The sequence below is a fragment of the Hippichthys cyanospilos genome, chromosome 16 (genome assembly GCF_059441005.1).
Source record: "Hippichthys cyanospilos isolate Australia breed blue-spotted pipefish chromosome 16, RoL_Hcya_1.0, whole genome shotgun sequence".
NCBI classification, from domain to species: domain Eukaryota; kingdom Metazoa; phylum Chordata; class Actinopteri; order Syngnathiformes; family Syngnathidae; genus Hippichthys; species Hippichthys cyanospilos.
The window spans coordinates 18,873,233-18,900,145 of record NC_142384.1 but is presented as its reverse complement, the minus strand read 5'-3'; the positions used below and the strand labels follow the sequence as shown (position 1 = coordinate 18,900,145).

The 26,913-nt window shown below is 59.1% G+C and overlaps 4 protein-coding genes across 17 annotated transcripts; 2 read left to right on the top strand and 2 right to left on the bottom strand.

Annotated features, from left to right (window-relative positions):
* The first annotated feature begins 2 nt into the window (after positions 1 to 2).
* tbl3 (transducin beta like 3) lies at positions 3 to 11,369 on the top strand. Of its 2 annotated transcripts, none has more exons than XR_015868091.1 (23): positions 3 to 156; positions 268 to 319; positions 426 to 521; positions 602 to 649; positions 738 to 879; positions 975 to 1,059; positions 1,142 to 1,312; positions 1,751 to 1,826; positions 1,963 to 2,059; positions 2,143 to 2,381; positions 2,473 to 2,614; positions 3,056 to 3,114; positions 3,188 to 3,288; positions 3,674 to 3,809; positions 6,315 to 6,554; positions 6,625 to 6,695; positions 6,812 to 6,968; positions 7,531 to 7,589; positions 8,340 to 8,443; positions 9,185 to 9,256; positions 10,010 to 10,168; positions 10,373 to 10,540; positions 10,901 to 11,039. XR_015868091.1 is itself a non-coding variant. In XM_088436147.1 (23 exons), the coding sequence occupies exons 1-23, from the start codon at positions 125 to 127 to the stop codon at positions 11,226 to 11,228; spliced, it is 2,763 nt and encodes a 920-aa protein (XP_088292273.1). In that variant the 5' UTR covers positions 3 to 124; the 3' UTR covers positions 11,229 to 11,369. The 2 variants fall into 2 exon arrangements, 1 of the variants encoding a protein (XP_088292273.1); XM_088436147.1 differs by having other exon boundaries at positions 10,373 to 10,469; positions 10,901 to 11,369.
* Positions 11,370 to 12,179: 810 nt separating this feature from the next.
* On the bottom strand, positions 12,180 to 17,225 carry noxo1a (NADPH oxidase organizer 1a). The gene is made up of 8 exons (XM_088436148.1): positions 14,940 to 17,225; positions 14,793 to 14,873; positions 14,657 to 14,720; positions 14,405 to 14,585; positions 13,696 to 13,886; positions 13,513 to 13,626; positions 13,321 to 13,438; positions 12,180 to 13,188 (listed from the first exon to the last, which is right to left on the bottom strand). The coding sequence occupies exons 1-8, from the start codon at positions 15,003 to 15,005 to the stop codon at positions 12,321 to 12,323; spliced, it is 1,683 nt and encodes a 560-aa protein (XP_088292274.1). The 5' UTR covers positions 15,006 to 17,225; the 3' UTR covers positions 12,180 to 12,320.
* Positions 17,226 to 17,378: 153 nt separating this feature from the next.
* Positions 17,379 to 22,146, bottom strand: drc3 (dynein regulatory complex subunit 3). Of its 2 annotated transcripts, none has more exons than XM_088436150.1 (12): positions 19,986 to 22,146; positions 19,801 to 19,909; positions 19,431 to 19,597; positions 19,214 to 19,369; positions 19,011 to 19,130; positions 18,828 to 18,939; positions 18,571 to 18,746; positions 18,286 to 18,414; positions 18,046 to 18,116; positions 17,833 to 17,956; positions 17,633 to 17,764; positions 17,379 to 17,556 (listed from the first exon to the last, which is right to left on the bottom strand). In XM_088436150.1, exons 1-12 carry the CDS (start codon positions 20,103 to 20,105, stop codon positions 17,413 to 17,415), a joined length of 1,560 nt encoding a protein of 519 aa, XP_088292276.1. In that variant the 5' UTR covers positions 20,106 to 22,146; the 3' UTR covers positions 17,379 to 17,412. The 2 variants fall into 2 exon arrangements, with proteins under 2 accessions (XP_088292276.1, XP_088292275.1); XM_088436149.1 differs by having other exon boundaries at positions 19,801 to 19,917; positions 19,986 to 22,139.
* Positions 19,219 to 26,423, top strand: tom1l2a (target of myb1 like 2 membrane trafficking protein a). 12 transcript variants are annotated; one of them, XM_088436151.1, is made up of 12 exons: positions 19,240 to 20,881; positions 21,824 to 21,908; positions 22,111 to 22,265; positions 22,325 to 22,415; positions 22,472 to 22,606; positions 22,794 to 22,910; positions 23,549 to 23,682; positions 23,760 to 23,802; positions 24,536 to 24,613; positions 25,392 to 25,451; positions 25,635 to 25,671; positions 25,734 to 26,423. In XM_088436151.1, the coding sequence occupies exons 1-12, from the start codon at positions 20,691 to 20,693 to the stop codon at positions 25,889 to 25,891; spliced, it is 1,284 nt and encodes a 427-aa protein (XP_088292277.1). In that variant the 5' UTR covers positions 19,240 to 20,690; the 3' UTR covers positions 25,892 to 26,423. The 12 variants fall into 12 exon arrangements, 8 of the variants coding, with proteins under 8 accessions (XP_088292285.1, XP_088292284.1, XP_088292278.1 ...); XM_088436157.1 differs by having other exon boundaries at positions 20,704 to 20,881; positions 22,111 to 22,189; positions 22,266 to 22,415; XR_015868094.1 differs by lacking the exons at positions 23,760 to 23,802; positions 25,734 to 26,423 and adding an exon at positions 23,840 to 23,937 and having other exon boundaries at positions 19,221 to 20,881.
* Positions 26,424 to 26,913: the final 490 nt, after the last annotated feature.

Genomic DNA, 26,913 nt, shown 5'->3' with positions numbered 1-26,913 from the left:
CCTATCAACATGCGGACCGCATGCGACGTGTTGACCGGAGTCAACGCGGCGACTAATAAATGATCAAGTTCACCGAACGTCACCGACACAGTAGAACTCGGTTGAAGCTTGCTCGACGAGCGTCATGGCGAATGCCAACATAAACTTCAAAACAAAGTAAGTTTGAGTCCGTCGCACGAGCTGGCTGCCCCGCTCGGTGAAGCAAGCTAAGCTAATCGCGGCAACGACTAGCTCGCGGTCCTCGTCAACCGTGTCATCTTTTTCCAGTTATTCGGTGTCGCATAAGGTCGAGCCTTTCTACAAAGGAGGGAAAGTGCAGGTAAACCGTCAAGTGACACGCCAACATTTACCGTAGGCAAGGCTAAACGTTTTTCAGTCCGACTCGTTCCAGTCCGCCGCTGACCTCTTTGTTTATCATTGGACAGATCAGCAAAGATGAAAACTATATCTTTTGTACGTGTGGCTCTCGAGTCAACGTCTTGGAGATCAGCTCAGGGAAGATCGTTCACAGCGTTGAGCATGTGAGGCAACGCGCAGCGGAGCAGTTGCGGAGGGAGGGATCCGACATCGGCGATTTACGAATTTCACCTCATGTGTGCAGGATGATCTGGAGGACATCACATCGTTTGCGCTAAGCTCCGACGACGAGGTTGACCTGTCTGCTTTTATCCATTCATCGCTCTTGAACATAAAGGATGCTTTTGCTTCACTCCTTGGAATTTGGCGTCTTTCTGCAGATGCTGGTAACAGCCAGCAGAGCGCTCCTGCTGAAGCAGTGGGACTGGAGGCGAGCGCAGTGCACTCGCTCCTGGAAGGCCATACACACCGTTCCTGTAGCCAGCATGACTTTTGACTGCACCTCCACACTCCTGGCCACGGGTCCGTCGGAAGACGAGCGCCAGCGGTCGCGCTCATCCGCCCCCGTTGGAAAGGGATGGCGCGCGTCACGTCGCGTGTTGTATTCTTGCCCGTAGGTGGCTGCGACGGCACCGTCAAGCTCTGGGATGTGGTGAAGCAGTACTGCACCCATAACCTTCGGGGTTCCTCTGGCGTCGTGCAGTAAGTGTTGAAATGCGACCGTCGTTCCACAAAGGCGTCGTCGGTTCGCTAACGGGCGGCACAACGTCCGCCGCGCGCGCAGCCTGGTGCAGTTCCACCCGGATATCGAGCGGCTGCAGCTCTTCTCGTCCTCTCTGGACTGCGGCATCCGGCTGTGGGATCTGCGCGCCGGCCAGTGCGTGTGCGTGCTTCGGAGCCACTACAGCGCCGTCACTTCTCTCAGCTTCAGTCCTGACGGCGACACCGTGATCAGGTCCGATTTTTCAATAATCCCCTGCGTTGTCGTTATGAAATTGTTCATTCAAATCTGTTCAAAGTCATAAAGGGGAACAACGGGAGGCTAACCGCGTGTGTAGGTTTGCTATATGCTATTGCTTAACCCTGACCCTTCTTATTAAATGTGACTTTTACGGTACTCATCTTTCTAACCAGGAAGTAAAAGGGCTCTTTTGCACGTACCGTGTAGCCGCCGCGCCATCTTGAAGCTCGGCGCGACATGCATTCATCCATTGCCCCAGCGCTCGTTCTCTTAAGATTATTCCAGCGGCGTGAATCATGACAAATCAACATGTGAACATTGTTAAAAGCTCCAAAAAGTTCCCCCTACCGGCCCCTTTGATGCCGTCTTCTACCTTTTGTGCGGCGCTTTGTAATCAGTGTCGTTTGTGCGTTCATATTTGATTGCGTGTAGTTCAGGGAGAGATAAGATCTGCACGGTGTGGGACCTGAAGAGCCGCACAGCTAAGAGAACGGTGCCAGTCTACGAGGTAAGACCGCAACACCTCCTTTATGTTACAAAAAAAAAAACAAGAACTCGAACGGGTATTGCGCCCGGGATCGATGTGAAAATGTCACCCGACGCTGTCGCTTCATGACTCGCGCGCGCGTGGCTTTTGTGTGCAGGCCGTGGAGGGCGTTGTGATACTGCCGGCGAAAAAAGGTCTCTCTCAAATCGGAGTCCAGACCAGAGACTTGCATTTCATCACGGCCGGCAGCAAAGGTGCAGCTTTGACCCGCTCCCAAATATACGCGTTCCTCCTTTTCGTTGCGCCGGCGCTCTTTTCAACACACCCGCCGGCGCAGGGCTTCTGAGAGTGTGGGAAGCCAGCACGGCCCGCTGCGTCTACAAGCAGGTCCTCCCTTCCGCCCTCGGCCCTTCCTCGCAGGGGGCGGCGGCGGCGGCGGAGGAGGAGGAGGAGGAGGCCAACCCGCGCGGTCTCACCCACCTGCTTCACTTGCCCGAATCGGCCCGGCTGGCCGCCGTCACTGCGGAGCACAACATAGTGCTCTACCAGCTGCCCGCTCTCAGCGCACAGCAACAGGTCAGAATGGAGAAAATACAAAAGGGGCGCGCACGTTTGACCTTTCGGACGACGGTCCGCTTTTCTGATACGAGTCGCTCGCTCGGTGCAGTTTGTGGGTTACAGCGACGAAGTGCTGGACGTGAAATTCCTCGGTGAAAACGACAGTCACGTCGTGGTGGCCACCAACAGCTGCCAGCTCAAAGTGTTCGAGCTGCTCACCAACACCTGTCAGATCCTCTACGGCCACTCGGGTGAGTTGCCAGCAGATGGCAGCGTGTCCATACTCATGGACCGCCGTGTGCGTCGCGATTACTCTGTCGTGTCTAAGACGCGTATTGCTCAAGATAAAAAAAAAAAAAAAATCATAACAAACTTTTTGAACGCCAACAAAAGTAGTTGCGATCCGTTTGCCATTTCCTAGTAAGCATAGCCGGTTGGAAACAATGACGCAAGATGGACCCTCTCCCGAGGGCGCGGAAATGTCGCGAGGCTTGACGTGGTGATGGTGGCCGCTCCCTCCGTAGATGTCGCTTAGTGTACGTGGGCCGCATCCAGGGTGCTGCCCCCGAAAGGGGACACATTTGCCCTTTTACGCCGTGTGGCTCGAAGGAACCGAGGCAATGCCGTGATAGTGAGCGAGCGAGCGGCTTAAAGTCACGTCGTCCTTTTCTGTCCCCTTTCCTCCCTGGCAGATACCGTCCTGTCGTTGGACGTTTTCAAGAACGGCTTCGCCTTTGCAAGCTCCGCAAAGGTGAGCGCCCGACCCGAACGCGCTTTGCCCACTGGGCCGGGAACAAGCGCGCCCTTTCCATTCCCTTCCGCAGGACAGGTCGGTGCGCGTGTGGCTCATGGACGGCGGCCGCGTCCGCTGCGTGGCCCGCGGCTCCGGCCACGCCAACGCCGTGGGCGCCGTCGCCTGTTCCAGGTAACGCCCGGCCCCCCGGCCCTCAATCGCTAATGATGGATCAAGTCGATGTTTGCCTTTCAAACGCCGTCGCTATGAAATCCGGGGGAAAACCTCCGCGCGCGGCCTGAACGTCATCCGATTGAAAGCGCGCGGCTCTGTCGGGCCCGACGGCCTCAAAATCCGAAGGCGTCGTTACGTCGGCGTGCGCGGCTAGCGTCGTACTTGGATATGCGGTATGACGAATAACGTTCAACTTGAATGTTAAAACGTCACCCCCAAGCTGCAAGTCTCAGATCCCAGAAGTAGACTGTTAACAAATACAAAACAATATACTGTAGGCGTGTGCCCCGCACGCCTAATCATTTGTTGTGTTTCCAACGTGTGGGCCCGGTGCCGCGCGCAGGTTGAAAGGCACTTTCCTGGTGTCCGCCGGTCAAGACTGCACGCTCAAGGTGTGGGATCTCCCGGCAAACTTGGCCGGCGCGGGCACAGACCCGTGTCCGCTGGCCGCGCGCGCCACGGAGAAAGCGCACGATAAGGTACGCCGTGACGCACGCGCCAACAAACACTCATTTATCTTCCCTGGATTCATTCCGTCGTCTGCCAGGCGCGCCTTTGTACGGCTGCCCGGGAGCCGCGTCGACGTCGCAATCGCGGTTTTGTTGCCGTTAATGAAAGAACTATTGTTTGGGTCCCTCGCGTTCCGGGTTCCCGTCCAAGTCTGGGTAATCGGTCAGAAGGTCACTTTGTCATTATGCCCGCTCAAGCACAGGGCGAGGAAATTCACCTCCGCGGCTCGAACCGTCCAACTAAGACAATGACTAACAAGGGATACAGGAAGGCAAGGCCTGTCGCCATTGTACAAGAAGTAAAGGAACACCTCCGCAAGTGGTGGAAGGGGGAGGAGAAAAAACAACAACAAGGTTTTGACCGTGTCCCCGGTGGGGTCTATAGCACGGTCCTGGAAAAAAAGTAGCCAAATAAAAAAGGACATCGGCGCGGATCTGGAGACGTGCATGTAGGCGGGGGGGCGGCGTTAATACAGGCTTGTGCCCGTATGGGTTGCGATTACGCAAAGGCGTGCCTTTTGAGTGTCCTTCAGCCATATCGTCCAGCAGGGTAAAAAGTCCACATACCGATCGTTTAGGGAACAGGCCCGCCTGAGTCCTTGAGTCTTTAGCACGCCACCCTCAATTGGGCTTCAACGAGCCAAACTAGCAATCGGTTCTTCGAGGCGACTCGCAAACCTCTCCGTGACGACAAGCGTTTTGCGCGAGGATTCTACAACCGCAAGCAATTTGCAAATGATCGCCCGTCCAACTGGCAGCTTCTCCTGCAATCCAGCCGCGCCGGATATCATCATCAGCATTCCAAATACCGTATGAGTCACGGCAGAAGCGAGATCGGTAATTGCCGAGTTCTGTCGTTTCCGCCAATCCCCCCCTCCGTCATATTTATCTTCAAGGTCATCGGCTATAAAAAGGTTCCGCGCCCCTTGTCCCAATGCCAGGTTTTTTTCAGGGCAAAAAAATGACACGGATCATCGACCGGCCGAACTTCAGTAGGGCTTGATTAGAGATGCTCGGAATGTTGGCAGCGTGACTGTTGCTGCTCAATTCGGTCGCGATGATCTGGGTCTTTTAGTTTAGTTTTTCGCTCTCTTGTTTTCAATGGACTTGTCCAGGTTATAGGTCGCAAAACCGTCTTTGAACGAATTACCCTGGCTTTCATTTTTCCCTCAAATCAAAAATAAATGGTTGCCTCCGAGCAGGTGTTATGCGGCGCGTAATACGAAAACTATTGACTCTTGCGAGCCATTGTAATCAAAATGCCGCCAGCTGACATTTTGGTATCTGCCACGTCACGATCTGCCCGGGGGGGCGGGGACGGGCGTCGCACGCATGCTTGAATGATATTTGGAATGCGGCAACGTTGCGTCAGCGGGGCCCCGTTCCGTTCCTCCCCGACTCCCAGGAACTAACTCAAATCATTGAATTCGTAGCCCGAGCCGTCGGAAATGAAAACGGGCGGGGCGCCGTGCCGTAGCGTCTTCTTTGGCGGCGTTGCCAATTTCAGTCGCTCCTTCGCCGAAGTAGAGAGAAACCCAAAGGGAAACGGTACGCTGTCGTTTCAAACTAACAGGGCAAACAAAAGAGTGAATAAGAATTCCTGTTGTCTGACATCATGACATCAAATCTGCTTTGTGTAGAAGTTCCAACACTAATGTTGATAAATAGCATTCTTCCAATTTCCGCATACGCCGCAAATTCTTGTCATCTTGGTATTCAAATAGAAGACCTCCGCCAAGACCAAGCTTGACAAAAGTGCCCGTGGAATTTTTTGGGCCCCACCCCAGCCGTGACACGATGAAAAGATACCATGATGGCTTGCTACAAACTCCCGCAGCCGCGCACGCCAGAGAGCGCCATTTGTCCTTCCAAAATGGAGAATCTCGCTCTCGATCAAATGCCAATTCTTTCGAGAGGTCCGAAAATCGAGGAGCGTTCTAAAAAATATATATTTCAAAAAGTTGTCTTTACTAAACTCGTTTTGACAATTAAATGCAATGTGCCGACAAAGTAAAAACAGTCAACCTAAAATATTGAATTAACAGCAAACAAGAAGGAAGACCAGGGCCTTTTACCCGCGAGGAGAGTCCACAGGACAGAGACGTGTATCCTTACAGATCTCCTACCCTTTTCAACAATCGATTTCTGCCGTGGGGGATGTAGTCGGTGCGATACGGGAACATGGCGACAGACCCCATACTGTTCCATCCTAGGCCGCCGCCGTCGTCGCTGGGCGTTCCGCCGCAGCGTCAAACGCTGCCGGAAAAGCAAACGCCGCACTCCGATATCCGCCCCGTGACAGAAAGGGGGCGTATGTACCCGATCCTTTTGCGATCCGACCCCTCGTAACGACGGTTTGGAAAGGGGGCGTATGCACCCGATCCTTTTGAGATCCGACCCCTCGTAACGACGGTTTGGAAAGGAGGCGGCGAAAAGGTTGTTCTGAAAGGGTGTGCGGCGCGCACGCGACCGCAGGACATCAACAGCGTGGCCGTCTCTCCCAACGACAAGCTGCTGGCTTCGGGCTCGCAGGATCGCACGGCCAAACTGTGGTCGCTGGGGGGCGGGGCCGACCTCCGCCCGCTGGGAGTGTTTCGGGGCCACCGCCGGGGCGTCTGGGCCGTTTGCTTCTCGCCGGCGGACCAGGTGCTGGCCACCTCCTCCGCCGACGGCGCCGTCAAGCTGTGGGGCCTGCGGGACTTCTGCTGCCTCAAGGTGAGCGGCCGAGATGGGGGCGCCGCCCCTGGACCCGAATCACTTGCGCTCGCCCCGTCGTTCCCGTCAGACGTTCGAGGGCCACGACGCGTCCGTCTTGAAGGTGGTCTTCGTCAGCCGGGGCGCTCAGCTGCTCAGCGGGTAAAAGCGCAACCGATGCCAAACCGGGGAGCGCCCCCGCGTCGGGACCGGAAAATGAAAATACCTTCCCGATTGGGACGGCCAATCGGCGTGATCGCGGCTTGAAATAATTGCAGCGGCTCGGACGGTCTGGTGAAGCTTTGGACCATCAAGACCAACGAGTGCGTGAAGACGCTGGACGCCCACCGGGACAAGGTGTGGGGGCTCCACGCCAGCGGGAAAGATGACAGGATAGCCACCGGGTCGGCCGACTCCAACGTCGCCGTGTGGACGGTGAGGGATGGAAAAATAACGCGGCCTGCGACAAATACCCGCAGCGATTGAGCGGTAGCGAAAAAACAAAAGTAGCTCAGTCCGCTAGATGGATGGGCACATTTGTTTTTGACGGTATATATATATCTGCTTTTAGCACGCGCTAACATGGTCGGCCGTAGTAGGAATGTGCTTTACGCAAACAACGTGCACTTTTCTTCAAATTCACATGGAAGGAAGGGAGACGTTTCCCGCCGCTGGAAACGAGCGGAGGGGAGGGCTCTTTTAGGTGCGGCGCATTCAAGCCGAGTCGAGCCCGAGCTACGGGCAACGCCGTCGGTCCGGCAGGCCCAACAAAGAGAAAATCCACACCCTAACCCTAACCCTGCGCATTCCACCGCCTTTTCAAAAAGACACACCTTCCTTAGTGTCAAATCCATTGTGGAACGTGGCCGTTTCCACGCTAATTCCGACTTTTTTGGCCTTAAGCATAAAAACAAAAATCAAGGCGCGCCTTTTGTGATGACGTGCAAAGTGAAAATAAAAGAAGGTTTTGTGGTAACGCCAAGGTTTCCGTTGGCAGGACGTGACGGAAACGGAGCTGGCGGAGGAGCGGGCCCAACGGGAGGATCGGATCAGCAAGTATGTCGGCCGCCGCGACGCCGCTTCCTTCTTTCGGTTTGGGCGAACGTCGGAGCCTGGCTGGCGCTCCTGCCTCGAGCTCGGCCAGTCAAAATCGCACGCTTTCCTGCTCTCCGTCACGCCGCTCGGGTCGCTCCGTTTGACGTTTTGCCTCCCGCCCTCGGAGAGGCTCCGGCTCCGCTGGCGCACTTAGCAAACGTGGCCGAGCAAAGTAACCCGCGAGACGCCGGAGGATAACGAACCCCGTTCTCAGGCCCTCCCTCTCGACAATCTTAAGAACGCACGCTCCGTCCCCCGAGCGCAAATCAAGAACGTTGGCGCCGTCGGATCGGGGAGGGGAGATGAGGAGGATGCGCGATGATCAATCCCAAATCAAAAGCGTCCTTCGGTTTCCCCGAACAACCCGGACCGACAAACTAGGATCGCGGCCCCCCTTTCTACTTCCCAAAGGGAAATGTCGGCGTTAGCGCGTCCGCCTCGCAGTCGGGGGACCCGGGTCGGAATCGGCCCGGCTCATTCCCGCGCGCGGGTGGAGGAAACGGCTCGGCCTCGTAGCGTTTTGATTTTTGCGGCGCGCGTGCAAACGGCCACAGCTGCCGCTGTTTTGCCGTTGTTTTCTCCCCTCTCCTGGCGCGCAGCTTTTCTCAGGCCGGGCGGCAGGCCTTTGGACCAGACTTGGGACGCGCCGCGCTTCCGGGGCAAGCGGGCGGCCTGTGGAAATGTTCTTTTGTGTTCCCCGTTTGCGTGAAGGCAGCAGGAGTTGTCCAACCTGCTCCATGAGAAGAAATACCTGAAGGCGCTGGGGCTGGCCATCTCGTTGGACCGGCCGCACACCGTGCTGTCTGTAATTAAAGGTACTTCAACTCCCTCCTTTTCTTTCTTTAACTCCTCCGGAACGCCATTAAAAGCCAGAGGCCGCCTTTTCCTCGTTTGTTTTTCTTTTTCGCGTGTGAGAGCGTGCTTCCCCCGCCGCTCTTGGAAGGCGTCCGTTTCAGTGGCTCCCGTTTTGACCCTTCCGTAGTTTTGGCGGCGTTGCGCTTGTGTTTCTTACTTTGGTTATTTTGCACGTTGCCCGCATCGGCGCACCGTCGGCGTCGGGGATCCAAAAGGCTGACCCGAGAAAGCCGAGAGAAGAGTACGCTGTTCGTCGCGCGCTCCCGTCATTCCGTTCCGAGGAGAAAAACCGGCGCCGCCGGTATTTTCACCTCGAAGGGATTACTCGCTCCTCGTCGATGTCCGCTCGAGCGGCGAGGCCGCGCGCAAGCGACTGGCTTCCTTTTGTCTCTGGGCAAGAGCGGAACGGGCGCTTGAGGGAGAAGCGCTCGGGGTCGATGGCGTTTTCAACTCGAACGGTGTCAAAAAGTCATTTGGGCTCAAATCCCAGGTTGATGGCTTTGTAGGCGCCCGATGTCGCAACCGCGTCGGGAACGATCCGGTTCCGCCGGTTCCCGCGTTTTACCGTCACGGCTTTAACGTCCCGCTTTACGGTCTGACCTCATTTGATGCGGCGTTGCGTAACCCTGCCGTACGCGGGCGGCGCGGGCCGAATGGCCGTCCGCCGTTAACGTCTCGCAACCTGTGTCTGTCCCCTGTAGCCGTCCGTCAAGCCCGAGACGGTTGCCGGCTTCTGGAGGAGACCGTTTTAAAACTTCGGGCGGATCAGAAAGGTGAGCCCGGCCGGGATCCGTCCCGGACCCGCCGTTGCCGGGTCAAAATCTTTTTTTCACAGAGGTGCCTGCCCTATTTATTCCTTTAACCCTCCCTCCCCCGCGCTGGAAACACACCTCAACATATTTATCAAACCCTCATTTTTGCAGGAAATGCGCCGGATTCCCACTTGCGATCCAGTAGACGTGGTGGTCGGCAAGCCGCCGCGTCACCTAATTAGTTCTAGGATGCGATACGTTCCATCCTCGCACCCAAAAGTTCCAAAAACCGGCCCGGCCCCCACGTGCGCTACGAGTTCCCTCCCGCGGATGTCCGAGTCTCAACGTCGATGGGAAATAACAGGCCTCGTTTGCCGTGAAAATGGCAGGAGCCCGGCTTGCAAAAAAAAAAAAAAAAATACACACACACACACACACCGAACGCAGTCACAATAGCGGAAGCATCTGCGATGCGTTTCTCGCAGGCGCGCCACGCTTTGACTGTATGCGGCGTTCACCAGTGTTTCTTTGCCCTTCTCCCAATGGCGGTCGTACGTCCAATTTGGACTTTTCCTCGCGCCGGAGGCGCCCTTCGTGTTTTTGACGCCTCCGTCCCCGCAAGGCCACCCGATCGGAAGGATCGGGATCCCGGCCGAGCGTCTGGGACGGAAACGGGAAAACTGGAGGACTTGAGTTTGGACGGGCTCCAGTCTGGGGGGGGGGGGCGTGCGGTCTCCACTCTGATGAGCGCATCTCACGTCTGTTCCTTGTCAGAGTCGCTGCTGCGTTTCTGCGGGGTGTGGAACACCAACGGGAGGAATTGCCTGGACGCCCAGGCGGTCCTCAAGGTGCTGCTGACGCACATCCCGCCCGAGGAGCTCCTGCGCTACCAAGGGGCCCGGGCCGCCCTCGAGGGCCTCGTACCCTACACGGGTCAGTCGCCGCCTTTCCGGCACGGCGCGGGGCGGGTTAGGGTTAGGGTTACCCTAACCCTAACCCTAACCCAAACCCGGGGCCTAAAAGCTGCCGCGGGAAAGGAGGGAAAATATCCCCGTCGGCAAAGACGGTTTTGCCATGGGCGCGCGACAAACCCGAGTGGCTTTTCTCGCCTCCCGACTTGGCTTTTCCCGCCCTCAGAGAGACACATGCAGAGGATCGGGCGTCTGCTGCAGGCCTCCATGTTCCTCAACTACATGTGGCAGAAGATGAGAGTCGCCGCTGCCGCGCCGTCCGGGTGAGGGCCGCTCCTTCTTTCTCGTCGCAAAATCTTCAAGCCGAGGCCGCCGCCCGACAAGTTTCCTGACGGTAACGCTAGTTTTGCTTTGGAGCGGCGAGGCGGAAAGAATTCACAGCCGTTCTGAAGAATGGCTCGTAAAGTTGCAAAGCGGCCTCCGCGTCTGACCGGTCGGGAAAGTACAGATCCGCCGGTAACGCTTAAACGTGCAAAATGAACATCGCCACCGAGAAAAGGAAACCGCATTTCTCCAATGCCTTCCAGCGGACATGTTTATTTTTCCCTCCATCATTACCCGCGAGCCGGACGGCCCCTATCCTCTTCGAAGACCGCCGTCGCCACTTGTTTCCTTTTTTTTTTTTTTTAAAGTAGGTCCACCCGAAAAAGCGAAGCGCATCCGCGTAATCCCAATATCCCGTCCTCTCTACCAGCGTGGGCCAAGATGAAGAAACGGACGCGTCGCCACTTGGGTCCGAGGGGGCGGGGGACGGCGGCCAAGACGAAGGCCGCGAGGAGGCCGGCGGAAACCGCCGGCGTCCCAAAGGTGGCGCCGAGGACGAGGAAGCGGGCGGCGCCGAGGACGAGGAAGCGGGCGGCGCCGAGGACGAGGAAGCGGGCGGCGCCGAGGACGAGGAAGCGGGCGGCGCCGACGCCGCGGGCGGTCCGGACACTGGCGAGACTTCTGAGGAGGAGGACGAAGAGGAGCGCAACTTCCTGGCGACTCCCTCCTTCCCGCCGCTCCGGGCCCTCACCAGCTGACGAACTCGGTGACGTTCCCTGGCGAGTCGACCGGCGGGAGAAGATGCCTGAAATGTTCAGGCGGCTCCCAGCAAAAGTTGTTTTTCTACCGCAGTCCCCCCCCTTATTGTGATTGCTCTCCAATTAAAAACAGAGGCTGTATTTTATTGCAACGGATCGGTGTTTTCATAAGGCCGGATCGAGCAAAAACGGCAGGAAAATGACCGGCGCAGCCGATCAGGTCTCGCGTGCCGGGGGAAAAAACGCCCGCCTACTTTAATTAGGGTTGCGGTTCGCATCCGACTGCGCAGCCAGCGCAAGATTGGCAGAATTAGCTTTGAGAGAGACTGTCCCTCGGCCGGCCCGGGGACGCCCTACCCCGGGTGGAACCGGGTCAAGTGGATGGGGAGAGGGAAGTCTGGGCTTCCCCGCTGAGGCTGCGCCCCCCCCCCCCCCGGATACAGCGTCAAACAACGCATGAGAGAACATGGTAGATTAGTGGCAATAATGGAAGCGGCGATCGCCATCCGGTATGTGTGGCCGCCTTAAGATTGGTTGATGAAGTTCCCAACGTAATGTCAGGAATGACATGAAATAATAATCAAGTCGCCGATTGACACAGCGCTCTGTGAGAACCGGTACTACGTAACTGGACCGTAAGCGTCCTTTGTGTCGGCGGCGCAGGAATGTGTGATCGAGGGAGTACGATGAATGGGGCCATTGACGGCGTGACTGATGGCATTGTGCGCCCGCGCGCCCGGCGGGAAAAAGGAGGACAAAAACTTGGGGCTGTGCGGGGCCGGCGCCCGACAAGCGAATATCAAGAAAACCATCACGTGCCCTCAAGCGGCCCGGCCGCGAGATGTGTCCTCAAGTAGCCGAGGGCGCGGAATGAAGCGAGCGCGGGGTCCGCGCCGCTTCATTCCGCGCCGCGGACCCCGCGCTCGTCCGGGCTAGGTTACGCCGCCGCGCTTTTGACAGGTTTTGACAACTTTTTATTTGGTTCAAAGCAAACACAAAGCGAAACGCACCCGGGCGGGCCTTTAAAGGCCGCCGCGGACCAGAAGAAAGGCGCGGAGGCGACGCTACGTACGTCGGAACGGGGGGCTTTCTCTACCGGCCGTGGATGGGGGCGTACGTGGGGCTGGGAGATCTGTTGGCGTTCTTGCGGGTGACGGTCGTGCAGCGGCTGAGGATCTCCTCGGTCTGTGGCCTGGGCGGCACCTTGGGCGGCGCCGCCGCGCTCTTGAAGATGTTGGGGTCGGACAGGGCCGGCGTCATTCCGCCCCCCGCCGCGCTTTGCGGGCTCAGCGCGTTCCCGCTCGGCGGCGGAGGGGTGCGGCTGCGGCGCAGGCGGTAGTCGTCGGTGCTCATGCTCAGGCGGACGCCGGCTCCGGCCGAGGACGAGCCCAGCTCGTCGCCGCTGCTGAATTCGCTGTCGCTCGTGAACTCGCCTTCGCTGTCGTCGGCCGGGCCGAGAGGGAGCTCGCCCTCCGCGTCGTCCGCCACCGTGATGATGGGCGTGGGGACGTACCCGGCCTTGGGGGAGGAGGCCCGTCCCGGATTGGGCGACGGGGCGCGTTCTCCGGACGGGGGCGGCGCGGGCCTGTGCTTGGGCAGCGAGGGGGGGGCCGGCCCGGGTAGCGAGGGGGGGGCCGGCCCGGGTAGCGAGGCGGGGGAGGGCTTGGGAAGCGGGACGCGGGCGGGCTTGGACGGCGAAGCGGGGGCCGGCTCGTGGAGGGCGTCGGCGGATTTGGACAATTGCCTGCTCAGGGGTTGTAGCAAGTTGGGGGAGGCGGGCCTGGCGCCGTTGGGGTTCCGCAGGTTTTCTTGGGAGCGGCTCATGGAGTGAGACTGCACCGTCAGGTCGGAGGGGGACAGAAGCGTGGGGCTCCCGAGCTTGGGGTGGCCTCCTCCCATGCGGCCGTAGCCCGGGGGCTTCAGGTACATGCTGGGGATGTAGCCCGCCTTGCCTTGGTGCCTGCGGAAAGCCGGAAGCCGAGCGGACTTTGACAAAACAGCTTTGGCCGCACCGAACCGCAAAAAAAGAATCGAGTCTTCGGGTTGGTGCAAGGACAACCCCGGCGGCGTGGACTTTGCTCGCTAAGCGTACCTGATGAGCCACCAGCCGTGCTCCGACTTCTGCAGGACCTCCACCGAGGCGCCGATGCTCACGCTTATTTCGTCGTCTTTGGTGGATCTGTAGCTCTTGGTCACCGTGTAAAACAGTCCTGACGGAGGGAGGGGCGGAGTCCGACTCGGCGACCCCTTGGGCGCGCGGGACGAAAGGGCGAGGCGCCCGTACCTCTTTCGGGAAGCCCGTCGATATCGTCCGCTTCGGGCTCGTCGTCGGTCCTCTCCAGGTAGGGGGCGGGGAACCAGGCCAGGCACTTGTCGTCGTTCTCCACGAGCCACCAGCCTGAAGGCGTCGGCCAAGGGGAAAGGTCAGAAGGGGGCGTCGTTCGCCTCCGCCGGCCGCCGAGCTCACCCGCTTTGTCCTTGATCAGCACGTCGACCTTTTCGTTGAGGGCCACCTTGAAGGGCTTGTTCTTGGTGTCCTTGGTCTCGTAGGGGGCCACGCACCTGTAGGTCTCGGTGGTGAAGGGCTGCGTCACGTTGCCCCCCTGGCTGAAAACTTGCTGCTGTTGGGCTTGCGATTCGGGGGGCGTGATTATGATGCTGAGGGCGGGAAGAGGGAGAAGCGGCTGTAAAAAGGGTTGCAAACGGGAGCCCGGGCTTCCCCGGGCGCGCCGCCTTCGGCTTTCGCCGGAGAACGGGGCCCGGGGCCAAAGCGCGCTCCCGCCCCGCCTCGCTCGCCGCGCCTCGCTCGCCGCGCCTCGCTCGGCATTCCGCCGTCGTCTCACTTGAGGCTCCGGCGACGCTTTGGAATTTTGCTCGCGCGCGTTTCCCCCTTCCTCGAGCGCGAGAATTTGGAATTTCGCTGGGAAAAGTTCCCAAACTAGCGATTGTGCGGTTGGTCAAATTCTAAAAGTGGCCCCCCCCGTATTTTGGGCTCCGTTTCGTCACGGCAAAATAGGGCTTTCCCTTGAACTAAGGGAAAAGGCTCCTGCGAGTTGAGGCAAAGGCGGTTGGGATTCAGAGCCTTTCCTCAAACCGGACTCGCGCGACGGATCCCCAAGCGCCATTGAATCGGTCTTCCCGCTTGTTGAGCGGCGGCAAAGCCGTCCCGCACGTACCCGTTCATGGAGTACTCGGGCTGCAGTTCCTCCTTCTTGGGGTGGAGAAACTGGATGAGGTGCACGGACTGGTTGACGCCGGGGTCGCAGCTGAGCAACTCGTTGCAGTACCTCTGCAGCGGCTTGAGGTAGTTGAGGGACTTGGCGCTGCCGTTCTGGCCCGCTTTGGCCTTCCTGGTGACTGCAAGCGGGCGCCGCGCCGCGCCGGGGTTAGGCTCGGGCTCCCCCGCGGCGAGCGCCCCGTCCCCATACCTTTGAATTTGGGCACGATCCTCTCGGACTTCTTTGTGCCGGGGAAGGCTTTCTTGATCAGCTTCTGTCAAAGGCGCGCGCGTTGAGGCGCGCCGGAGGTGCGTCCCGCGGCGGACGACCCGCGGCGGACACTCACGTGCATCTTCTTGAAGTCCTCCACCGTCCTGTAGATGACGATCTCCTCCTCGTCCGACCAGAGCACCGAGGCGATGTACATCTGCGGGGAGGCGGAAAGGTCACGCGGGCCGGCCGGCCGGCCGGAGTTTCCCGACGCCGCCCTTACTTTTTTCTTGTCCTTCTCCATCACGCCGGTCAAGCGGACGCTGATGGGGTAACGCTGCGACGACATGACGGATGGGAAGGAGAGCTGGGCCGCGTGCGCTCGGCGAAGTGAGGCGCGCAGGCTCCGCCGCCGCCTTTATAGGCGCCGCGCCCGCGCAGGTGTGGCCGCCCGAGACAACGGCGCCGTTTGTGAGACTGACGGGAAAGTCCGAGGTTGCTCTGAGCCAGCGGCGCGTCACAAACGCCGCAATTAGTACGGCGGAGGAAAAATGTGGCCGTCCGCCAAAAGAAGGTCCAATGGCAACAACCGCCACCTGCGAGTCGCTCGATTAAACTGTGGAAAACGGCGCGGATTAGCCGACTCCAGTCGGGCGGGCAAAGGAAAGAGGCGGTTAATGCGCCCCTGCGCCGAAGCGCGCTAACGGCGCCTCTTGCGGCGCGAATTGACTTTGCGGACACTTGGGAATTATGCGGGCGGCGTTCGTCCGAGCGCGAAAAATTCCTTTCCGGGCCTCGATTTGCATGCGCGTTTGAAGGTTTCGCCGCGAGCGCAAAGTACGGCGATAACTGGCTTGAAGTCGGCTTGCCGGAAAGCCCACCGAGGTCCCGCGTCACGGTAGCCGGCGCGTTTGCGACCGCTTCGGGCGGCGGCGACTCATCGGACGAGAATCGAGCTAAACGGGCCCCGCCCGCCACCTTTGACCGGCCACCGATTTCCAAACGCGGCGACGGCGGACGGTGAAGTCACGCTATAAATCGAGAGTTGATTCCGAAAGGGCCGCGGGTTTCCAAACGAGCTTTGGCCGGCCGCGACGGGAAGGACGGCGTTATTTGGAGGCGGACCTCCTCTCGGGAGTTCGCCAACCGAGAAACGAAGCCGCTTCCAGCCGTTAGGGTCGGGCTTTGGCCGCAAGCGTGGTGGTGGACGCCCTTTCTTCCCAAAGGCCGAGGGCCCGACTAATTCCGCTACAATTCCTTTTGGATTCCGCGTCTTTTCCGACCCGCGGCTTATTTCTTTGCTGTGATTGGCCCGAGGAAGGATGTCACTATTTCTGAAGGGACTGTGCTAAAATGTGATTGCGTAACATGCGAACAAACACTTTTGCTTTATTTGCACGCCGCGCCAGATGTGTCAGAATTTGCACAACTCTTCTTCTTCTCTCCTTGGCATCTTGGTGCACCGTGTCCAAGTGGGTTGAGGAGCTTCTTTCAGACCAAAGTAGTGAAATTTGTAGCGTCTTAGTAACCAAAAAAAAAAACCCATTCGAGCTAAGGAGCTTCTTTCGGCTGAAAGCGGCGCTATGCTGTCAAGGAACCATGCTGAACTGAGCTAAGGAGCATCTTTTGGACAAAAGCGGCGCTTTGGTGCCACCCTTGTGGCAGTTTACTGTCTAGGAACTATGCTGAATTTAGCTGTGAAGCTTCATTAGGATAAAAGAAGCCCTTTGGTCGCATCTTAATGCGAAGCAAGATGCTTGCGGGCGATTGATTCCACGCCGCCGCTGCAACAAAGCCCTTTGTTGTCTCTCGCGTGGCGGTTCGCCCGTGACTCACCTTGCATCTCGACGCCCCCCAAAAAGCGCGCCGGAAACGGCAGCCGCGCGCTCTTTTGCGCCTCGACGCGAGTATAATTAGGTGTTAGCGGCGCGCGGTTTGGGCGAGGCCTTCTCAGCTTCCCGCATCTTCGGTGACGTCGGCCGGCTTGGCGTTTCCATGGCCGCCGCACGTACGCCTCGGGAAAACTCGCCGTCCGCTCGGCCCGCGCGCGATTTGCCCCGCGCCCGCCCCACATCTTACTTCGTTAAAAAAAATAGTAGGCTAAACGAGGACGAAAAGGCCACGCGGTTAGCCTCGACTTCCTCATCCGAGTAAATTGCGCCATTTTCGGAAGTCCGCCTGTTCGTTTGCGGCACTCCGGAAAAAGCCGCGTATTCTTGAAATTCTCCGGAAGTGCTATCTTGTAGCCCAAGTCTTTCAAGGTTGGCGCTGGCCGCGCCGAGCAGCGTAAAGGCTAAACCACGCGCTTGCGAATGATTCGACGCCGATCTCCGTTTGGATGATATTAGTATGGTTGTTTGCCGACGACTTTGAATAGGCTCATTTCTTGAGAAACGTACGCATCCGTCTGTCCTCTTCAAAATGGAAACGTACGAGTGTGTCATTTGCGGACAGCCTTCCGAAGTTTCTAGCCATCGTATGGTGCGCGGGCTCCCTCCAGAGGTAAGCCAAAAAATTACACCGGCTTCGCCGTTTGCAAATGACGTTTCCAGCGCGAGCCTTTCCTCCGCGGCAACTGCGTAGGTTGATTCACGCGCAAAAGGAAGCACCATCTTGAAGACAGAAGCACCGTCATGCTGCCGACATCTGGCGGCCACGCCACTGCCGCGGTCACCCTCGCGTTTGCTGTCCCCCTCCGCTCGCCGCAACAATGACAAGGTGCAACAATGAGCGGCGCGATGTGCGCACGCGGGCTTTTATGGGCCAATCGGATGTGAAGGATGGCTTTGGAGGTTTGCGCGAGACTCGAGCAAGTCTCGGAGCTGCTCCCGCAAATGGTCGGCGTATCTGTGGATGTCGGCGATGCGCATCCGGTTCTTCTTCAGTTCCGCGTCTCTGATCTGAAGGCCGGGAGCAGCGAGTTAGCGCCGCGCCGGCCGGCCCGCCCGTCCGCCCGCCCGCCGGCGCCGCCGTTACCCCGTTGATGAGGGCCACCTTCCAGGCCTCGGCGCGCGTCACCAACTGGGTCTCCCTGTCGTTGATGGTCTGCAGATGGTTGTCGTGGCTGGCCGCCAGCGTGTCCATCACCGTGTTTTTGTCCAAGAACAGCTACGCGGACAAAGGGCGAGGCGCCTTCTTACCGCCGTCCGCGCGCGAGCTCGGAGGCGGGCGCCTACCATGCGGACGTCGTCGGGCAAATCGTCTTCGGCCTCCCCCTTGGCCACCACCTCCAGCGTGGTGACGGCGATTTTGGTCACCTTCTGGTGGTGGCTGTCCTCCAGCTCTCGGCAGTGGACGAATGTGCGGCGGGGTCAAGGAAGCTGGCCCCGCCGCCTCCCGTTTGGTTGGAAGGCAGATTTCAAAAGGGCCGGCGGGCGGGCAAAGGATATATGCCTTGGGCCGATTCGCTGAAGCCGCCCGTCATCTCCGAGATGTTGCCGTCAAACCTTTGGATGGATTCCTGCCGGGGGAGCCCGCGTCGGCCAAGGAAAGGCTGCAAAAGCGGCGGGCGACCCGCCGGCCGACCCGCCGGGCGACCCGCCGGCCGACCCGCCGGGCGACCCGCCGGCCGACCCGCCGGGCGACCCGCCGGCCGACCCGCCGGCCGACCCGCCGGGCGACCCACCCACCTCCAGGTAGCTGTAGAGTTGAAACTCCACCGTCATCAGCTTGTAACACAAAGCGTCGATTTCCCGCAGGCAGACGTCCATCTTGCTCTTCTTTTCGCCCTCGCCCGCCTCCTGCAAATCCAGCGTTCTCTAGAAAAGAGTAGGGCGCCATGGCCGAAAGGTCGGGGGGATGAGGAGAGATTTGGCGCCGGGTGACGGACGGACGGACGGAAGAAACGGCCGAGGGAGAAGGGGCCTCTCTTTCCGCCGGCGGAAGAAGCGCGTCGGGAGCCCCCGGGCCGGCACCTGCTTGTGCTCCAACTGGAAAGCGGCCAAGACCTCGGACGCCCGGCGCTGGTTCTCGCCGACGTCGGCGTCCAGCCGGCCGAAGAAGGAGCCGACCTCGGCGTCCCTTCGCCTGAACTCCGTCAGGCCCACCTCGAAGAGCTGGTTGCACAGCTCCACCAGCTGCTTCTCAAAGGTGAGGAGGGAGGGTCAAGGAGCGCGGGCCGCTCTGCGCCGCCCCGCCCCGCCCGGCCCGGCCCAGATCCCCAAAGGATATGCCTCCAGCAGCTCGTCCACTCCCGGCAGGCACTGCAGCTTTTTCAACTCGGTGTCGTTCTGGATGATGTTTTTGTAAAGGTAATCCCCGTTCAGCTGCTCCACAAAAGCGTCCTGCGGCGGCGAGGCACGCGGAGACGCCGGCTCAGCGGCGGGGGCCGAGAGGCGGGGGCCGAGGGGCCCACCTGGTGCATTTGCAGCGTGGCCTCCCGCTTGCGCTTCTCCTCGGCGGCTTGCTGCGCCTGCAGCTCGCCCTGGTTCATCTCCTCGATGTCCAGGTTGTACTTGGCCGAGGCCCGGTTCCTCTGCGCGCGCGCGCGCAAAGGCCGTGAGAGGCGGCGCGCGAAGAAGCGGGCCGCCTCTCACGGCCTCCCGGCGCCTCTCTTACGATGTCCTCGTTGAGGAAGACGTTGTTGAGGAACTTGAGTTGCTGGAAGTAGGCGGCCAGGAAAAGCGTGTACTTCTCCTCGTTGTTCTCCTCGGGGATGGGATTGCCGTCGATGTTGAGGGTGAAGAGTTTCTTGAACTTTCGCAGGTAGACCACCTGCGAAGCCGCCGGCCGTCAGGAGAGCCGGCCCCCCGAGCCGCGCCTCGGCCGAACTTACGTTGCTCAGCTGTTGCAGTTTGTTGTGCGCGATGCAAAAAACCGTCAGCTCCTTCAGGTTGTCCATGTTTTGGATGACAGAGATTCTGTTGTTGGACAAATTGAGCACTTCCAGCTTGTGGAGAGCCTCCAGCCCTTCGATTTTCTTGATGTTGTTAAACGACAGATCTGGTCAAAAGGGGTCGAGGCGTTATTTCCGCGCCGCCGCCACTGCCGGCAGGAGGACGGCCTTCAAGCGGGTATACGTCATTCGCTCGGCCGCGGCTTGGCTCCGGGATTCTTCCCGTCTCCCGGGAACGGTCGCGCCCGCTTACCCTGAGGAACAAACGAAGGGGCGAGCGACGACAAAAGGCCAACGTTTTGGTTCTTACTTAGCCACGTGAGGTTGACGAGGTGGTCCAATCCCTCGATCTTCTTGATGAAGTTGTTGTTGAGATTCAACTTGGTCAACGAAGAGAACTTCCACAAGTGGTCGATCTTCTGGATGTCTTGGCCACAAGCGCATCATTTCACACGAGACGCGCGCTCGGATATCGGGGAGCGCCTCGCCACTCACTTCGGTACTCCAGGGTGAGTCTGGGGGCGTCCTTGAAGAGGATTCCCTCCTCCTTGACGATGCGTTCGGCTTCATCCTGGAGACCCTGCTCCAGTACCGCCTCCTGCAGAATCTCCTCATCGATGTAAATGGGGATTTTGTCGTGATATCCGCTGAAGGTGGGCGTCTCCTTCAAGGTAGACATGACTCGGCCTTCCCGCGGCCCGTCCCGTCGCCGACAAAGATCATCCGCGCGCCGCTTTGTACGCGGGAACTGTGCGGAACGCGTCGTCTGCTGCGAGCGACACGCGCTAGTTTGTGCTTTTCCTTCACAATCGCCGGCGTCACTAACGGACGCGGTCAAAGTCGACGACGGGCTCGATTGAGCGTTACAAACGTCGTCCGCGTTGGTCTCGATGCGATCGCCGCGTTCCTCGGCCCGAGGACGGACGGTGGCGGCCCGCGCGGTTCCGAAGACGTCACGCCGGGCTCCGCTGGCGCGTCTCAATGTTTGCGTGCCGTTTCACAGCAACCGGGTGCTGCGTTCGGGTACGCTCGAAAATAACCCGGATGCGCGTTGAAGCGTATGCGGCGTTTGAACTTCAAGGGAAACTCGCGGCGGTTTTTGTTTGTTCGTTTGTTTGTTTGTTTGTTTTGTGCAAGTTGCTACGCTCGCAAGACATTTGAAAACTCGGTCGCAAGCGGGCGATAGCGGACTCGAAAGCGATGACGCTTGACCGCCAATGGCATTTATGTTGTGGGCGCCCGTTGTCCAATCGGGCGAGCGCAAAGGCGGGGCTCGGGCCTGACCTCGTCCGGGCCTCGCCTCCGCCTGTCACCGCCGAGCTCGTCGCTTGCCGTCAAAATGGACTTCCTACTGGGGAACCCCTACAGCACGCCCGTGGGCCAACGCATAGGTACGAAGTCCCGCTTTTGGCGACCCGCGTCTCGTACGTTTTGCAGAGTGCGCGAAATGCGAGCGCCCTCGCGGCAAACGTCATCTAATTCTCTTCCGCCTACAAACCGCCCGACTTTCCCCGTTAGAAGAGCGTCCGCTCGTTCAAACTACGCGCTACGACTCCATCTTGAAGTTATCTCCTCTTGCGAAACGTTGGCTGTCGGTTGTGTCCGACCGAGATCCGAGTGCGATCGGTGCAGTCCAGCTGCGGTCGCGGGCGTCAAGACTCGCTCGGGCGGGCCGGGGAATCCAATCAATCTTTGAAACTCACCGTTGGTCTAAAGCAGGGGTGTCAAACTCATTTTTGTAGCGCGAACGATACGTTGAGGAAAGCAGGTCGATTTTAAATGATCTCAATCTTATTACTGTACACGACAAATTGATAGCTTACTTGTTTTGAAATCGGAAGTAAAGCGTTCTAGTTTGTTCACGTATTGTTTATATAACTGTCACGGAACGAAGCAAAAAATCCAAAAAGCAAAAAAATATATATTTTTCACTCTACACGACAAGCTAGAGCTTAGCAAGGGTCGTGGAAACTTACATGATTTGCTTACATGATTCGAAATGAGGTGGCGGGCCGGGTTTGGCCCCCGGGCCTTGAGTTTGACGGCCGCCGTCGAAAGAGTCTTTGAATTTCTCCCCGCGCAAATCATCTTTATCCTTCGCGCCTCGTGAATAAAGTGGATCGATTTTGCCATTGTTTTGTCTTGCGGCGGGATAACGCAACCGCCGCAGCTTCCGTATCGCGCGGGAGGCCCGCCCGCACCTTGACTCAATGAGGAAAAGCCAAACGGCGGAGAACGAGCAGCGGCTCGGAGCCTCGCGCCGGGCGTAGCTCGCTCTTTTCTCGGCGCCGCTTTCCCGACCGGGGTTCCAAAGGGTCGCGCGCTGGTTCCAGAGAGGGCCACGGACGGACGGCTCCCCGCCGAGGACTGGGCCCTCAACATGGAGATCTGCGACATCGTCAACGAGACGGACGAGGGGTGAGCGACCCGACTCCAAATAAACCCCAAACCTCTACGCGCGGGCGCCGCGCGGGCGGGGACGCCGGAAGAAAGCGAGGAGATAGCGAGAGCCGAAAAAAGAAGCGCGAAGGAGGAGGGGGCGGGTCCGGCAAGGCGCGGCCGTCCGGCTTTTCCGGTCCGAGAGCCACGGGCGGATGGACGCGCCTCTGTTTGCCCTCAGGCCAAAAGACGCCACGCGAGCGCTGAAGAAACGGCTGAGCGGCAACAAGAATTCCCGAGAAGTCATGCTGGCGCTCACGGTCGGACCGGCCCTCCGCTTCGGGAGTCGGACGAGTTTTTGCGTTTGACCCGGGCGCTGCCGCGACTGACTCCCAGGTGCTGGAGACGTGCGCCAAGAACTGCGGGCGCAGGTTTCACCTTCAGATGGCCAACAGGGATTTCGTGGAGGGCGTTTTGGTGAAACTCCTCCTCCCTAAAGCCGAGCCTCCCACCCCGGCGCAAGACAAAGTCCTCTCGCTCATCCGGGTAGGCGGCGGGCGCCCAAGACGTCTCGGGCCGGTCCTCACGCGCGGCTTCGGTAGGCCTGGGCCGACGCCTTCCGCGGCAGCCCCGACCTGACGGCCGTGGTCCACGTCTACGAAGAACTGAAGCGGAAGGGCGCCGAGTTCCCCGCGGCCGACTCGGACGCGCCGTCCCCCGTCCGCACGCCTCGGCGGGTAAGCGGGGCCGGGGGCCGGACCGAGGCGCCCCGGGGGCCGGACCGAGGCGCCCCGGGGGCCGGACCGAGGCGCCCCGGGGGCGGCCTCCGCTCTCGCCGGCGGCCTCCGCTCTCGCCGGCGGCCTCCGCTCTCGCCGGCGGCGGGCTTCCGAAGTGACGCGGGCGGGGCCTTCGCACGCCGGCAGGTGGCCCGCTTGCGCGGCGACTTGGACGCGGTGAGAGGCAACGTCAGAGTCTTGTCGGAGATGCTGAGCGAGATGGTCCCCGGCCAAGAAGAGCCGTCCGACCTGGAGCTGCTCCAGGTTTGAGATGCGCGCGTCCCTTTGCGACACGAAGAATAATACGGCTGTCCTGTCCCCCCGAAATCTTCGCGGCTTGTTTTCAAGCCCGTGCGATGGCGCCGCCCGGTGGCCATAAAAACCGAACGAGCGCTCCTACTCGCGCTCCTACTCGCGCTCCTACTCGCGCTCCTACCCGCGCTCCTACTCGCGCTCCTACTCACAGTCACGCCTGCGGACGGCTAGTGTGTTGGTCTGACCCACGTTGGAGGTTTTTGAGAACGCTCCTTTGGACTAAACGATGCCCGGATCGCTGCAAATGTCAAACAAAAACTTACCCAAACAAAGTTCTCTGCGTACCGAGACACTAGCGCCATCTCAAGGCAACCGAATGAACTGCATTCACCTCGTCAACCGCTTCAGTCGATATTATGAATTCGAAGGGTTTTTGGGGGGCCGTAGCTTATTACGCACGGTACCACGCGACACCGTCCTTTGCACCGAGATTATTTTGGTTTCGCGTGCGTTGAATGTTGAGACGTGGTGTAGCCAGCAGGAGGACTTCACAGTACGTAATAACTCAATCGACGCCGTTTAACACGGCGCGCTGGCTCGGTTCGGCGTTCATCCTTCTCGCCGTCTTCTCTCTCTCGCGTGTTGAGGAGCTGCACGGGACGTGCCGCGCGATGCAGCGGCGGCTGGTGGAGGTCATCTCGCGCGTGTCCGACGAGGGAGCGACCGAGGAGCTGCTGCGCGTCAACGACGACCTCAACAACGTATTCCTCCGATACGAGAGGTGCGCGCGGCGTCCCCGCGAAAGGCCGGAGGCCGCGCCGCATTGTGAGCGTGTCGCTCGCTTGCTGCCGCTCGCAGGTACGAGCGCCGCCGGACGGGGGGAGGCGGCCGCAACCGAGGGGTGAGCGCCCTCCACTTCTTGACGGTTTTCCTTGAAGGTCGGAGGAAGTCTTTGGTTTTCAATTCGGAGGAGCAGCGAGGCCGGTAGACGCTCGCTGTCGCCACGTTCCAAACCCGACGGCCGCGCCGTCATACGGTGGGGCAACACATGTAGGCAGGCAGGCAGGGTGCTTTCTAAGCGGGTGCCACGGGACAAAATGAGGAGGCGGCGGCGGCGAGGGGAAGGAGCGGAAAGCGCTTTGGCGCTCCGCCTTTCTTTCTCGCCGGCGCGCGACAGCCTCCAAAGGCGAAGCCGCACGTTCGCCGCGGACTAGATGGCAGGCGCGGGGCCGGGATCCCGCGCGTTTTCCCTTTTCCTCTCCTCGAGGCAACCGATTGAAACGAGGAGCTTGAAAAGGGTGCGAGTGGGAAGGTGGCGGGATACCGGCCCTCCAGGACTGGACTTGCACACGTTGAATGTGGACAAATGTCACCCAAAGGTAGCTTTGACCTCAAATCTTCACCTTTGCATTTGAGCCTCAAGGCCTCCTGGAAATGTATTGGCAGGGTGTCCCGATACTTTTGTCCATCTTCCGCATGGGCGCGGCTCATTGTCCGATCCGCGCCTCCGTGCGCGTGCCGCCATTTCGGAGTTTTGCCCTCAGTCCCGTTTTTCTTTCCTTGGTCTGCCTGGGCCGCGAGTGCCGCATGGCGTGCGCGTGCGGAGTAAGGGTGTATTTCTGTTGTCGATTCAGCTGAGGGTAGAAGGGGATGACGGTAACCCAGCAGATCAGGAGCTGCCCATAGACAGTTGGCTTATTACCCAAGGAATGGTGAGGACCCGCCCGTCCCCCCCGCCTTTCACCTTGACCCCGCCCCCAGCCGCAGTGCGCCTTGCTTCATCAGTCGCGTTCATCCTGACCCTAAGCTCACTAAAGCGGCAGTGGGCAACTGCTAGCCGCGCCGAACCTGGAAAGCGCGCCCTTTTCTGCGTGACCGACCGTCCGTCATCCCTTTTTCGTTTTGTCCTGACATTTCCGAGAGTTTAGGATTTGTAGTATTTGCCCCCGGATATTTCACTAACCTGGCCTTTTATCACCCAACTTGGGCCGACTCTGATAGGGCCGTAAGATCGTGGTGGTTTCGTGGACACAAAAATGTCTGATGCACCTCGTTGACCAGTTCCCGTTGAAAGGATTCATGCAAAATTTGGGGAAACGCACCATAAAAGATGGGTGGGGAGTTCCAATATTTCCCCTTTTTACTGGCAGTAAATGAGCTTGACATGGGCTAAAGTCGACATTGGCATTTGCAATCATTTAGAAGGGACGGCGGCGTGGCATATTGAAAGTGTGTTTTTTTTTTGCCGACCCGCGCGATATTTGAGCCTCATAGTGTTTGTTTTTCCTTTGATATTTTGCATGAAAAAGCCCCAGTTGGGTGAAAATCTCCCTCGGGCGTTAAACATCGTTTAGTTTTTTTTCTTTCCCCTCGACTGAGCTTAGCCGTTTCCTCCTCTTTTTATTCGTGTCGTGATGCGTGTTTCCATTGTGTCACGTGGCTGCTTTTTTTTGGGGGGGGGGGTGGGGGGCTCCCTGGTTTGCTGGGTAGATCCCAGTGTCGCAGTCCTCCGTGATGGATGACGTAGAGGAGTGGCTCTGCGCTGACGTGGTGAGATTTGATCGAGCTTGATTTCGAATGCGTTTCTTCTTTTTTTTTCCCACGTCCCTGGCTTTTGTTTCTCCCGGCCCGCCCGTTACCCCGATCGACGTTTTGCGTATCGTTCCCGCCTTACGATTAAAATGTCTTGACGAGAGGGGTCCAAAATGCGCGTTCCTTTGATTTGATTTTCAGAGAGGCGAGCGTCCCGGCGAAGGCGTCGCCCGCCAAGGTACGTCGGCGCCTTCGCTTTTGCTTACCTCTCCGTCCCAAGTGACCCGCGCGCTCCGGCAGGGTCGGGCGAGTTCCCGGAGGGGCGAGCCGAGGCGTCGGAGGCGCCCCCCCCCGGGGAGAACGGCCGAGGGACGGAAGACGCCCTCTTCGCCTCGCGGGCCGCCGCTTTGCTCCCGTTCGGGCGCGGGCCAGGTCCCGGCGCCGGCGGACCCGTTTGATCCGCCGCGCCGGCCGTGGGGAACGCTAATGGACTAACTCGCAAAGGAAGGCTTGGAAAAATCCCGGCCCGGCCCGGCCCAGGGCCCAGGGCCCGGCCCGCGCCGACCAACGGCCGCCCTCGTCGCTAATGAACCAAACGCTTCCCTGTGCCTTTTTCATCAAGAAAGGCAAATATTCTTTTGCGCATAACGTTTTAACCCTGGTAGAAAAGTGCAAGTGAGGCGTGGGCCGCCAACTAACGGGCTACCGGACACGAAATGGAAACTAACAGTATTATGAATTTAGTATGAATGAAGTATTTTTGCCTCCATAACACGAGCCCTCCGGGCTTTTCAAAGGGGCTTCACGTCCCCTCTCTATTGATTTCAGGACCCATTAACAAGGTGTTTTCACGCAGCGCGGACTCACCCAAATTCCGCTTGTGTTATCGATTCCTTTGCGTGTTTGTGAGCGCGTACGCGCAACTTCGCGCACGTAGCGTATGTAGCGCCCGCTGCCCAATAAAACACGCGTGACGCACGTGCCACCTCCCGCTCGGTGCATTCTTTGGTGCGCGGTCCGCACGCTGAAATTTGAAGGCAACAGATGTGGACGGATGCGCTTTTCTACGTACGGCCAAGCGACGGACGGCTCAAATCGGGGCCCTTTTGACGTTTGCTCTTGCAGCCCTTGGCCCTCACGCGATCTCCTTTGGGGTTTCTTTTTTGCAGGAGCGATCCCGGCTTGTTATATAGCTCGCAGAATCCCACCGAGAGCCCCCCTGCGCCACCTGGCGCCACGGATGCGCAATTACTCCGAAAAAGTGAAGCCTGTTTTTCTGGGTCGGCGCTAAAAACCGCAACAAAAGACGGCAAATTGTTTAGCGCGACACAAATACCGTCTGATGATTTGTTTACAAGGTTTAACGTGTTTATTTGGTCAATAAACCGTGCCGAATGGTTAAAAAGATGGAAAGTGTCAAGAAAAAAGTAGCTTATGGGTTCACACAAAAGTGCCGCTACTCCATTTAAAGAATATCCGG

Excerpts from the sequence above, each read along its gene's own strand:
- tbl3 (XM_088436147.1), top strand. The coding sequence starts at position 125 with ATGGCGAATGCCAACATAAACTTCAAAACAAA. Across the intron at positions 1,313-1,750 it reads GACGGCGACACCGTGATCAG|TTCAGGGAGAGATAAGATCT; the intron begins GTCCGATTTTTC and ends GATTGCGTGTAG. Across the intron at positions 3,115-3,187 it reads CCTTTGCAAGCTCCGCAAAG|GACAGGTCGGTGCGCGTGTG; the intron begins GTGAGCGCCCGA and ends TCCCTTCCGCAG.
- noxo1a (XM_088436148.1), bottom strand. The coding sequence starts at position 15,005 with ATGTCGTCGCAGCGTTACCCCATCAGCGTCCGCTTGACCGGCGTGATG. Across the intron at positions 14,874-14,939 it reads TGGAGAAGGACAAGAAAAAA|ATGTACATCGCCTCGGTGCT; the intron begins GTAAGGGCGGCG and ends GCCTCCCCGCAG. Across the intron at positions 13,439-13,512 it reads CGACGGGCTTCCCGAAAGAG|GACTGTTTTACACGGTGACC; the intron begins GTACGGGCGCCT and ends TCCCTCCGTCAG.
- drc3 (XM_088436149.1), bottom strand. The coding sequence starts at position 20,169 with ATGTCTACCTTGAAGGAGACGCCCACCTTCAGCGGATATCACGACAAA. Across the intron at positions 18,415-18,570 it reads TCCAGTTGGAGCACAAGCAG|AGAACGCTGGATTTGCAGGA; the intron begins GTGCCGGCCCGG and ends ACTCTTTTCTAG. Across the intron at positions 17,557-17,632 it reads AGGTGGCCCTCATCAACGGG|ATCAGAGACGCGGAACTGAA; the intron begins GTAACGGCGGCG and ends CCCGGCCTTCAG.
- tom1l2a (XM_088436151.1), top strand. The coding sequence starts at position 20,691 with ATGACGCTTGACCGCCAATGGCATTTATGTTGTGGGCGCCCGTTGTCC. Across the intron at positions 23,803-24,535 it reads GAGGCGGCCGCAACCGAGGG|CTGAGGGTAGAAGGGGATGA; the intron begins GTGAGCGCCCTC and ends TTGTCGATTCAG. Across the intron at positions 25,672-25,733 it reads CGAAGGCGTCGCCCGCCAAG|GGTCGGGCGAGTTCCCGGAG; the intron begins GTACGTCGGCGC and ends GCGCTCCGGCAG.